Source organism: Chelonoidis abingdonii, chromosome 8, assembly GCF_003597395.2.
Source record: "Chelonoidis abingdonii isolate Lonesome George chromosome 8, CheloAbing_2.0, whole genome shotgun sequence".
Taxonomy (NCBI): Eukaryota; Metazoa; Chordata; order Testudines; family Testudinidae; genus Chelonoidis; species Chelonoidis abingdonii.
The window spans coordinates 91,742,534-91,755,032 of record NC_133776.1 but is presented as its reverse complement, the minus strand read 5'-3'; the positions used below and the strand labels follow the sequence as shown (position 1 = coordinate 91,755,032).

At 39.6% G+C, this 12,499-nt stretch overlaps 1 protein-coding gene across 4 annotated transcripts in view; it reads left to right on the top strand.

Annotated features, from left to right (window-relative positions):
- The window catches only part of GRIA3 (glutamate ionotropic receptor AMPA type subunit 3), a 212,731-nt gene that overhangs the window by 34,765 nt on the left and 165,467 nt on the right, over positions 1–12,499 (top strand). For all 4 annotated transcript variants that reach the window (XM_075068839.1, XM_075068838.1, XM_075068840.1 and 1 more), the window contains one exon: positions 7,060–7,299. In XM_075068839.1, coding sequence (XP_074924940.1) covers positions 7,060–7,299 — 240 coding nt within the window. The remainder of the gene's footprint in view (positions 1–7,059; positions 7,300–12,499) is intronic.

Sequence of the window (12,499 nt, the reverse complement as noted above, 5' to 3'; positions counted from 1 at the left end):
GTCTGCCGCAAGAGGGTGCTCTATGACAATCCCATGGCAATCCTGTGGTTCAGGGGAATGGAAGCACAAAACTTAAGAATCTGTTTTGTGAGAAATACATGCGAATTACAGTAATGCCTGTCTGCCTGACAATGCCACTGTGACATACGTAAGTTTTATTGTGTCCATTTTTCCAAGAAGGGAACTGAGGTAGAGAAAGGTGAAGTAACCTTTCCAAGGTGAAGGTGGAGTCAGGGGTGCAGGTGGGAATTGGATCCAGATATCCTGGTCTCCAGTACCCTATTTTAACTACTGTCCAGTATTCCCTCTCTTCTTAACTACACTATAAGCCAGGTAAGGACTCTGTTCTAGCGTTTAAAAATTGTCTATTAGTGACATCATTGAATGGAACAAACTTCACTCATCATCTTGTTAATATTGTTGGCTTTATCCATAGTTAACCTTATAAATCTCTCCAATGACACACTAATTGTCTGCAGGTGAAAGCAGGTGGTTTTGTTTTGTTTAACTAAAGATCTCAGAGAAAATAAGCTGCACGTGAGGAGAAATTGCCCATCTCTTCCCTAACCAATACAATACTGTCAGCTTCCACCTAACAGACTGCAGAAATGTCACAACTAATACAAACTCTGTGTGTCATGAATATTCATAATCCGCAAGAAGTTGAAAGAACTAAATAGTGTTAGAAAACAAAAATCAAAACTAACAGCAAGACCTCCAATATCCAATAAGTGTTGTGAAAGAATCAGGTACCTTTGTGAGGCTCTGTCCCTAGAGCCTTCCTGGGGGCCTGCTGTCTGGAAATCACATCAGGTGTAACCACAGCATTCCGCATGGAACACTCTTGTGGGTGGGATTGGGAGGCTGAGATTCTGATGTAGAAGCTGGACTCTGGTTTCCTTTTGGTGAAATGAGGTGCAGGCTTCAGCTTGGGCGAATCAACTGGTTCTGAGTGCTCAATCGGGGATTCTTTTGTGTGAAAGAAGTCCGTTAAATGTGTAGCAACCAGGATACTGATCTAATCAATATGTTTCTCTTTCCTGCTAAGGTACAGTACGTTTAAGAAGTGTTACAGTCAAATCATGTCTTTCTGGACCATATGTTTTAGTTAAACACAAATTGTTGGCCTCAGTACAGGAGTAGCTGGGTGAAATTTAATGGCCTGTGAAATACAGTAGGTCAGACTGGATGATGTAATGGTCCCATCTGGCCATTTCTATGAATGTTTGAGCATTAGAAAGGAAACGTGTCCCCAGGGTAATTATATCAAATAAGTGGTGGTGGTGGTGGTGCTGGAATATGAAGACAGTCTAGTCTGTCAGAACTATGTAGGGTATGTCTACACTGCGTTGTAAACCCAGGGTTTGTGAGACCCAGACTTGTGGAGACTGTTTCCAAGTCCTTGCTTAAGCATACACACTGCATTGTAAACCTGGGCTTACAATTGCTGGGCCTATGTCTCACAGCCATGCTAACGCGTCCATACTACACTTCTGACTCAGATCTGCAGCTTGAGCTATGTCCACAGTGCAAATTGACAGGCCTTGAACCTGAGTCCAGCAGGACTCGGGCTCTGATGCATGCCCCTAGCAGGGTTCTAGGACATGGATCCTGAGCAATTGCTGACCCGAGTCAGACTGATTTGTGTGTGGAAAGAAAGGGGGATTGGGCTCAAACCAGAGTCAGAACCCAGGGTTAGTGCGCACTGTAAATATACCCCTTGTGTTCTTGGCTGGTATGTTTGTTAGCCCTACAAATGTTTTCTTCCCATGACAGGAATCACTTCAAACCCGCATGACCCTAAAGTTCTTCATCATCTCTTGACACCCTTAAGGATTCATCAGTTTCTGCCACCTCATCTCTTATGCCATATGAATGGAGACAAATCTCAGTTAACTTCTTATCCTGTTAGCAGAGGTGTCTCAACTACTCTTATATTAGGCTGCCTCCCTGCATTACCTCATGCCGAAATGTCTCGCCTAACTTTATGCTTGTTATTGCTACCAGATGTGCTTGAGTGTGATCAAAAGAAATGGGAATAGTGGGCTTATCTGTTGCAGAGGACAAACATAGATGATTATGGGCTTATCTAATATAGCTGCCACTAGTTTATCTGTGTCTCTTCACAGCATGCAGTATTACAGTTTGTCTTCCCTCTCCTATGAACAATCTTTGTACTACTTATGCCTGTACTGTAACTGTGTGGAATGTACAGGTAGGTCATTTTTTGCTGGGGCTCATATAGTCATAAGCAATAATGAATGCATTAGGAAAGCAAGGGAGACACCAGCCATGTAAAGGGGGTTGGATATTGGATAGGCAAAGCACTTACTTGCAGAGTTCTGTGGATCAGCCTTCTCTATGTTGCGTTAAATACTGTGTTGAAATATATGCTGCTGTTTTGCTATAAGAAATGTATGTTGCATTCCTTGCTGTACTTTCAAATCATTTCAGCCTTTCCATATAACTAATAAATGTTGCTTCGTTTGTTACTGTTATCGAAATTGCTTTCTAAATTGGATTTAAGGCATCCTCCCTCTTCTGGGGGGGTCCATACCAAATTCTGTACTGTACTTCATCTCCTTGTCAGATGAACAACCCCCTTTGTGCTTAAAATACTAAAATAAAATGATTAGTGTTTCTTTTCCTGTATTAGAATTAATGATTATATTGCAATGACTAAAGAGGGAAAGCAATTCGTAGAATCAATAATTACTGGTGATCAGCCTGCCTCTGACATCACTTCTTAGAAAAAAATTGCACTGTCTTTTGCTGCAACAAAATTGCTTATTTAACAGTCCCTTTCTGTGTTTGACTGTTGCTGTACTTTCAGTAAGGAAAAGCAAACATAAGTTAATTTGTGCTGAACTATCAAAAATAATAATAATGAAAACTGGCCCTGCATTCGGTGGGAAAGTTGTATAAGGGAGGAAAATAGAATTGGGTGAGTAGTTTGCTAATGTACCTGCTTTTAAATGTGGATCATTGATTAATGGCATTAGTATGGTAAGGAAATTTAAAATTCATTTAAAGATGTATTTGCTGGAAAGCCAGCAACAGTAAGTCCATGGGTGAGCAAAACACTTAGTGAAAGAGAGTTTTATGCTACAAAATCATAATAGAATTAGAAGTTCAAAAAAACAAATGAGCTTTGAGGATAAGGTAACTGTCCCTTTATCTTCCCCTTATAAAAATAGAAGTTTATTTGGCCCTTAAATGGGCCAATAAAATCAGATCGGCACCCTACAGTGTGTGCTGAATAGGTAATCAGAAGTCTTAAGCTTCAGAGAAAGAAGGAGGGAAGCTTTAAGAGATGAAGATATTCTAAAGTAATGTAGCTTATCAAGTCACTCTATAAAGTATTAAATATGTAGAGTTGTACTGAATAAAGACATAATTCAGGAGAAATAAAAGATGTTTTTTTTGTTTTAAGACAAAACTATAAATTTTTTGTGATCCAACAAATGCATCTAGAGTTACAGCTGAGAGGCAGATTCAGAGTAGTGAGTAACTGTCCTGGGATGCTCCAGGCAGGCAAGATCCTGCTGTTGATTTTTAGGCCTCTTTTGGCATAGATGCTGTCACATACCCAATCTGCCTACAATCACTAAACAACTTCCCTGTTCATAATACTCTTGCCCATAGAAGTGGGGGTGAGCCAGTCAGAATATAGACACAATTTAACTCTACTTTTTAAAAAGGCAAGAGAGAGAAAATTTGGCTGAAGAGATGGGGTCTACAGGGCCTAATCTCAGAGGTGCTCAGCACCCACAGATTTCAGCCGAGTTCTCAAGTACTTCTGAAAATCAAGCCCTGCATAGCCTCTATGTGAAATAACAGAGACAAGGGAGTCTGATTGAAATTCTAAGGCACAGGACTTTCAAGATCAGGAACTTAAATGTTACTCCACTATGAAGGGGGAAAACAGTATATTTTTAAAATTTGATTCTGTTGGTTTAGTATTTGACAGCTTGGTAACGTAAAGCCAGTTTTCTCGCAAGCATTCATTCTGATCAAAAATAAGAACTGATACCCTAAGTCAGACAGTTGTCTTTGATACCACATAAATCTATGGAAAATGTTTTTCTGTAGATCTTTGGGCATATATAATAATTTTTGCTGAAACCCTTTCAGAATCAAAATTTGTACATCAATGTAGCACTTAAAGTGTTTGCTTGACTAGGTTCTAGCCCTGGACTGATTGCCGTGGCATCAGGAAGTCTGATGATGGTAAATCTGTGTTGGGATGACACTGGGAAAACATATGTTGCGTACAGCCCAGTTCAACATTATTCATTTAGCAGTAGTAATCTCAGCAAGAATCACATCTGTGAAGTTGTTTTAAGGTCTATGTCATCTGTAGGCTGAAGCCATAAAAGGACTACATAATGATGCGTATTTGACCAGGTCTGATATTTTAGCCAGTAAAGGGCAGTAGCAGTGCATTCACATTGGGGGATGACAGCACATTGCTACAGGGATTGTATGTCTATGGTTGTTTTCATTTTGTTGGGCCATCTCCAGAGCAGAGAGAAGATCGAAAGGGATGGTGAGGACCTAATAGTTTTCAGATTTCAACAGCACACTTCTTGCTTCCCTTACCAGGAGAACACGTAAAAGAACAAGGCATTTAGCACAAATGTATTCGCTTAAATGTTCTCTACAGCACACGATCCATGAGAATGTATTAAGGATCTGAGTCTACAAGGTGCTCAGTCGGCAGAAGGTGAGGGCACTCATCATCTCACAGGATCATGCCCTAACTTGGTAGATTTTCTTATAGAGTTGACAGATCTTAAGCTGTAAAATGATCCTGATACTGTCATAATTTCAGATAGAGCCTTTATTTTTTCCCTGCTTTTTGATATGCTTCCATTTTGCCTGCAACACAGTTTGTTTTATTTGTTTCTTCAGTAGGTCATTTGTATAGCAGACTTTCTGTTTTTATTTTCTGCTGGTACATAGTTTAACAAAAGTGCATTTTAGGCAATCTGTTAATTCCTGTGTCATAATACCCATAGGAATAAATGCTGGTTGTACTGTGGTTGCCTTTGTATCTTTTCCTTTTTACTGCTGTGGAGACTTTTTGTAAACTTTTTCTTTAAAGTCGGTGCTTTATTTATTCCTTCCTCTTTTCTCTCTAAAAGCAGCTGCTATTATTTGCTGTTGGTATCCACTTTTGCTCACATCCCTTTACAATGGTTAAGCTCTTAAAAGGATTCTTTAATGGCACTTATATTTTTGCATGTGGGTCTCCTGGAAGAAAATCAAATGCTCACAGCTGAGTAGCTATTCATGGTGTTATCTGTGATGCCTTGTCAATGACCTGGTATTGGAGAATCCTTTTTATGATAAACAGGCTTTAATGATTCTGAATGTTAGCATTTGTGGTAGAAATGAATGTTTCGGTGTAGTACTTTGGAAAGCAATATATCTTCATGTAGAAGACCTGGCTTCTTTTATATGTAATTCATTTCCCTTGCATCTTGCTAGGTAAAATGTGTGGCTACTAGGCAAGGGTGATGATTAGGGGTGGCTGAAATATTTTTGTCTCATCTGCCTGGTTTCAGAGATCACCAGCTTCCATTGGACATGGGGAATGGTCCAGCGCTATGAGAGCTTAGTTCAGTGTGGGGCATGGGGGAGCGTGCAGAGGATGGCACTGTTGCTGCCTAAGCTATGGCTATTCAGATAAAGGCAGGACATGGTATCCTGAGATGTCATTTGGCACCTTTCATGAGCACCAAATTCACTAAAGCACTCTTCTGATGTTAAATATTGGTAATGGGTTTTGTTTTACACTTTTAAGCAACCAAACGGCTTTATAAACAAGTCTTTGTAAAAAGGAATGCACTTTGATAACCTCCCCTGCCCCTGCTAATCCATCTTCCCATTCAAAAAGCCACTTTTTATTCCTAAACTCTTGCCAAAGGAAATGGGCCCCTTGTTCCTTAAATGTGACTTACCACAACCATCTGAAAAGAATTATACCTCCCTTAGACCCAGGCTTCCTGCACCAGTAACTTGTTGAAGGTCTGATGTCTCATGACCCTGTAGGGTGTGAAACTGGAGATTTATGCCTGTGACAAGGGGGGATTACTGGGTTTCCAAAAGGATACACAGCATGTGCCAATTGGCTCCCCTTAATTGTAGGATGGTGGCTGTTGTTGGGGTATCTGGCTTTCCCCTGAAGATACTGGTTAAAAGATATATATGAGTAAAAAATCTCTGTCTCGTGGTCATTAGCTACCTCTGCTGAAATGAAACTCTATAGCCAGAGTGTAGTATTCATTAGTATGAATGAATACTAATATCTAATCAATATACTCCTTTATTTTGTTACTTTCTCAGAGCAGCCACGTTCATTCATTGCCATCTGGATGCTACTAACATAGATTAGGAACATAAAGAGCTCACTCCTATGAGGTGCTGAGCCAACCCGACTCCCATCAACTCTGGTAGGAGATGAAAGAGCTCAGCAGCTCACAAGTGGGCGTGGGACTGGTGCTGAAATTTTGTTTTTACTTAGAATGAACTTCGTAACTGTGAGCCAAGGAAATACAAGGGGCATAAGATATACCGGATTTATTGCCCAGCTCCGTTCCCGTGGTTAAAAGTCTCATAACTGTTTTGTCATTGGTTAGTTTTGCCAACGTAAAAATAATTTAATAAAACCTTTGCCTTTTAGAGGATTTATTTCATATGTATGATATAATGTTGGGAAATAGAAATACAGCTGCCAAGTATGTAGTGTAGCTCAAAGATCAAGGGCTTGCCTATCTTGAGACCTCCTCCTCTCTCCAGGATAGTCCCCAGACGCTGAGATTAGCTGGGATGTTTGAGTTGACAATCTCTGCATTAAACATTGGGGGCTAAAGGCAGGTGGGCTCAGAGCAGGGGGCTTTCCACTCTGGAACTTGTTACTTTCCTTGGGCTGACACTGAACACTTCTCAACCAGAACTGCAATTTTCCTTTTCCCCGCTGACCTCTCCCTTTAATTATATAACACTGCTTCTTGGTGGTTTCAGATTGTAACACTTCTGTCTTTTGTTTGTTAGTTTGTTCACAGTTTTCTAGAGGAGTTTATGCCATCTTTGGATTCTATGACCAGATGTCCATGAACACACTGACATCATTTTGTGGAGCTCTGCACACGTCCTTTGTCACACCCAGCTTCCCAACAGATGCAGATGTGCAGTTTGTCATTCAGATGCGGCCAGCATTAAAAGGAGCCATCCTGAGCCTTCTGACTCATTACAAATGGGAAAAGTTTGTATACCTCTACGATACAGAAAGAGGTAAGAACATCCTTTTAGGACGCTTTCTATTATCTAACTTGCTGGAAGTATTAATGTAACCAATGTCAAGCAATGCATCCATGGTTGCTTTTGAACACAAGTCATTCTTTCTGATTGATGGTCCTAGAAAACAAAAGGTTCAAATATGTTTGCCCGGAGGAATAACTTAATGCTGTAAGCATTAGTTTTGGAACACCTGCGTTCCCTGGCACCAAAGGTTAAAATTCTGGTAGGGTGACTCTTTCCAATGTAGAGAAGATAAACACCATGCAGTTTATTGTTACACAAGACTTATTTTGCACTGGCATTGAAGATCCCATTGTGCTTTTCATAACTATGTGTTTGTGCTTTGGACAAAAGTAATGCCTGTTTTCGCGCTTGGCTGCCACACTGCACCCCAGAGTGGGCTGCACTTCAGTGCTATGGTAAGCATATAATTTATGAAATGTTTGAGGTCTCTGGGATGAAAAGTACATAGCATAGAGTATCAGCGAGAGACTGGATATGTATATGGATAACCAGAATGTCTGGAGTTACGATAGCTAATACTAAAAATAAAATGGAAGGGATATTAAACCTCATGCTTAAGGTATTAAATCAGCCTTTAACTTTTATGAATTAGGATGAGATTTTTCAGGGTTGAGTGGGAGCAGATTATCCCAGATCTATCTGTTGTAGGAGTTTCTCTGAAATATCTGATGCTGGCCATTGACAAGATACTGAATTAAATGAGCCACAAGTCTGATTCAGTATGGGAATTTCTGTGTAACATTTTATTGTAATGAACTAGTAATGTGTATGTGTACTTGTCATGGTATAATTCCCCACCCTGAACCTTAGTGTCCAAAAGATGGGGTACCAGCATGAATTCCTCTAAGCTTAATTACCAGCTTAGAACCTGTAGTGCTGCCACCAACCAGGAATTCCAGTGTCTGGTACACTCTGGTCCCCCCAAAACCTTTGCCTGGGGACCCCCAAGACGCAGACCCTCTGGATCTTAACACAAGGAAAGTAAACCCTTTCCCCCACCGTTGCCTCTCCCAGGCTTCCCCTCCCTGGCTTACCCTGGAAAATCACTCTGATTCAAACTCCTTGAATCTAAAAACAGAGAGGAAAATTCACCTCCCCCTTCCTTCTCTCTCCCCCTCCCAGACCCTCCCTGAGAGAGAAAGTAATCCTAACACAGAGAGAATTACCTTTCTCTCCCCTTCCTCCTTTCTCTCCCACTCAATCCTGGTGGATCTCAGACCAGTCCCCCTGGGGTCCTCACAAGATGAAAAGCAATCTAGGTTCTAAACAAGAAAAGCTTTTAATTAAAGAGAGAAAACAGTAAAAATTAATCTTTGTAAATTAAGATGGAATTAGTACAGGGTTTTTCATGCTATAGACACTGGGACACCCTCCAGCCCTAAGTATACAAGTACAAATTAAGATCCTTTCAGCAAAATACAAATTTGAACTCCTTCCAGCCAAATGCACAATTAAACTCCTTCCAGCCAAATGCACATTTGCAAATAAAGAAAACAAACATAAGCCTAACTCGTCTTATCTACCTAGTACTCACTGTTCTGAACTTATAAGAGCCTGTATCGGAGAGATTGGATAGAAACCTGGTTGCACTTCTGGTCACTCTCAGAACCCAAAGAGAACAACCACCAAATTCTAACAGCACACACAAAGCCTTCCCTTCCTCAAGATTTAAAAGTATCCTGTCCCCTGATTGGTCCTCTGGTCAGGTGACAGTCAGGCTTCCTGAACTTGTTAACCCTTTACAGTCAAAAGAGATATAAAGTACTTCTGTTCTATTAACTCCTACTATCTGTTTATGACAGTACTACTGTCCTCCTTTGCATAGATTCAAAACAGGTAACTGTGGGCCCTATGCCCTACATGTCTCATGAAGATTCTCCTTTAGTTTAAATAGTAGGGGATGTCACTTTTGGAGCAAAAGGATCCGGGTTACATCATTGCCATGAAGCTCTGAGGGGCTTGGTGTACAGCAGAGTGACAAAGTCCCAAGAGGCCACATTTGACCTGTTATTACTAAATGGATTTTTGCAAAGTTTTCATGATGTTTGGTGCAGCTAAAGGTTGGGCAGACATTTTGTATAGACTAACATTTTAAAAACGTGGGACTGGTCGTGCAGAGAGACATAAGAGTGCTGATAGATTTTGGGAAGCATAGATCATGGTAAAGTTGAAATGTACTACTAATCTGTGAGATCAAGTAGAAATACACGGAGAATTTAAGAATTCTCTGCAGTTGAGAATGCTGGTAGTTTTGAACCTTTTGAGACCCACTGCACAAACTTCTATGTCTCTGATTTAATTCAGTATTTGAAATTACCGTTTGTATTTTTACTTGAACTCTAAGGTGACCATAATGTCTTTTATTTAGGAACCAAATGAACAATATCAACAAATGATCATTACAAAATGGTATTTAATATTTTCTAGAGTAAAGTGACCTGAAAGAATTAAGATGAACATATTTTACTCAGAAAAAGAAACTCATTATTGCTCCAAGTTCATGATTAGCTATGATTGAAAGTCAAAAGGTTGGGGGGTTCGATTTAGTTTGGAAAAGCATTCACATGTGTGGCGCCGTCTCTAAAACTTTTCTAAACTCTAGGGCTATTGCTATACTGGGAAAAGAGTATAATTTAACATGTTAGTTAATGTGCAAAATTCTAGTGAATACAAGGCAAATTGTTGTTTTAACATGAGTTGGTTGGTCATGGTAAACTGTAGGGGAGGTTCTGAGGTTTACCTTGACCATCAAACACACATTAAAACTACAACTTACCCTGTCTTTGCAGAGATTTTAAACATGTTAAAAACACACCTTTTTCCTAGTGAAAATGAGGCCTAAGAGTTGGGTCTAGCTCTGTTATGCTCTCTCCCCCTACAGTTGTTATGTTGGACCCAGCTCTCTGCTTCTTTATTCATATCATCTTAATAGAACCTTACGGTTGTTTTTGACGATCCCATTATAAGCCCAGCAGTGCCAGCTAGCGTGGATTTCATATTTCATGTACCTTGGTGGTACGCACATGAAACCATGTGGGAAATTTGAATTCAAGGGTTGCAAAGGGCCAGTGAAGAGCCTATGGGAGTTACTGGCATATCGGGGGTGCTCTTCCAAGATGAAAGAAGAATCTGTGTCTTTAGTTAGCTTGTATGGATGGAAAAGATGTCAGTACTTATTGGAGGATTGCAGGAATGGCAGAGTAGGCAAAGAGAAATCCTTCTCTCACTGAATCTGAGCCTGGGGAAAGGTTTTGGTTGGTTCTGATGTGTGGCAAGACCAAAGGCTGGGATTGTTCCTTCTTTGCATTCCATGACATATGTCCTCAGCCACCCTCATTAAACAAATTATTAACTTTATGTTAAAACAGGAACCAAAACACTTTGATCCTGTGTGTTTAGTCTAGTGAAAACAACTTTGGTGTTTGTGTCATTGTTATTGACGTTAAAATTACTGTATTTTTTTTAAAAACCATGAGAGTAAATTAGAAGCAGGGCATTACCCAATGAGAAGTTGACATTAAATCCCGTCGTCTGATGAGCAGTAATCCTAGCTGACAGCACCTGAAATATTTGGCCGTTTCAGAAGCCTGTCTAATCTATTGTGATGGGTCTTCAAATAAGAGAGCATCTCAAGAGCCCGAACAATAATAATAGTGAATGGCTGCCTGCACTGGAGACTGAATAAAAGACTTACATATGCCTGTGCTGAGATTCCATTGAAAATGAAAACACTGGAGCTGTCATACTTTTTCATAATTTATACCATAGCTAGTCAACTGCTTTAGGACATAAATACTATAGAGAGAAAATGTTGAGCAATTTGCTGTCAGTTCGTGAAATAAATTATCATTTAAATACCTCCTCTCTATAAAGGTTATTATCTTACTGGCTTGTTCTTAGAATTGGACTATCTGCGAGAAATCACAATACATTAAGCTACTCCTTCATATGTTTAACATTAGTTGCTGAGCAAATTGTTCGTGCAGGTAGTTTTACTGTGTTCTGCTGAAGCAAGACACTGCTAGCTATTAAGCTCTGCATTTACTATTAATAAATACTGTAGCATATTACAGATGTCAGACAAAACTGAAGAAACCTACCTGTGGTTTTATGTCATTTGCTGAACTACTTCAAGCTAAGCCTGTAAGAGTCAGCTTTCCTATGAAACTGTTTTCCTTAAACAGTGATATTTTTTTCCTCTTCACCACACAGTATAATTATATGGTTACCCTTTGACATCAATAGACGTGACATCATGATTTCATGTCTCTTGTGATGCAGAGAACAAAGATGCATCCCAAACAGAATAAAGTTGAGAAATACAATAAAACAGACAGACAATAATGCTTCTAATTCTGCAAATAATTGTATGTGCATTTCATAGCATTTAGACACCTAATTACCTGGTTTATTTTCTAAGAAGACTAAGTGCTATAAATTGCACCCACAAATATTTACATAATAGGTGCAAAATCTGATGTCATTTCTCAAAAGTGGGAGCTATGCTGCGAAATCAGATAACAAAATCTAAGAAAATACAAGGCGCCTGAAATCCTGCAGCAGAAATGAAAGCATTAAAATCTGTCTCAGGATTGATATTGTTAGTGGTTTGACTTATACTGCAGTAAAACCCTTAAATATGAGTGACATTTAAACTCACATGGTCTTCTCCAAGTAACAGATGAAAAAAAATATGCTTTATGGGAAGTCATGGTACATTAGGAAAAATCTGTTAAGGAAAAAAAAGACAATCAGCAATGGATAGTAAAGGAAATGTATCAGAATATTCATTCTATGCCACGTACCTAATTTCCTTCAAATGGGAAAAGGCAGGGTTAATTTCTGTTTGGATTAACTCAAATCAATGAATCGACACTGTCAGTTGCTGTCCTGCTTTTATATTGCACACAAAATATCTGATTAATTAGCTGGTGCTAAATGCCTCAGTAGGCTTCTCTGCAGTAGAACTAAGGCTAATTAAGATCATGTCAGGATGAAATGATGACAGGGTTACAGGCAGAAAGCCATTCTGAACTCGGATAGCATGCACTGAGAAAGCCACCTTTATATATTTCATGCTGAGGATTATTTTTCATTCTAAGCATCATGTTTGTTTCCAGTCTTAGGGCCTGCTTCTCCTCTCAGTTAGGCTGGCCTAAATAAATAGTTA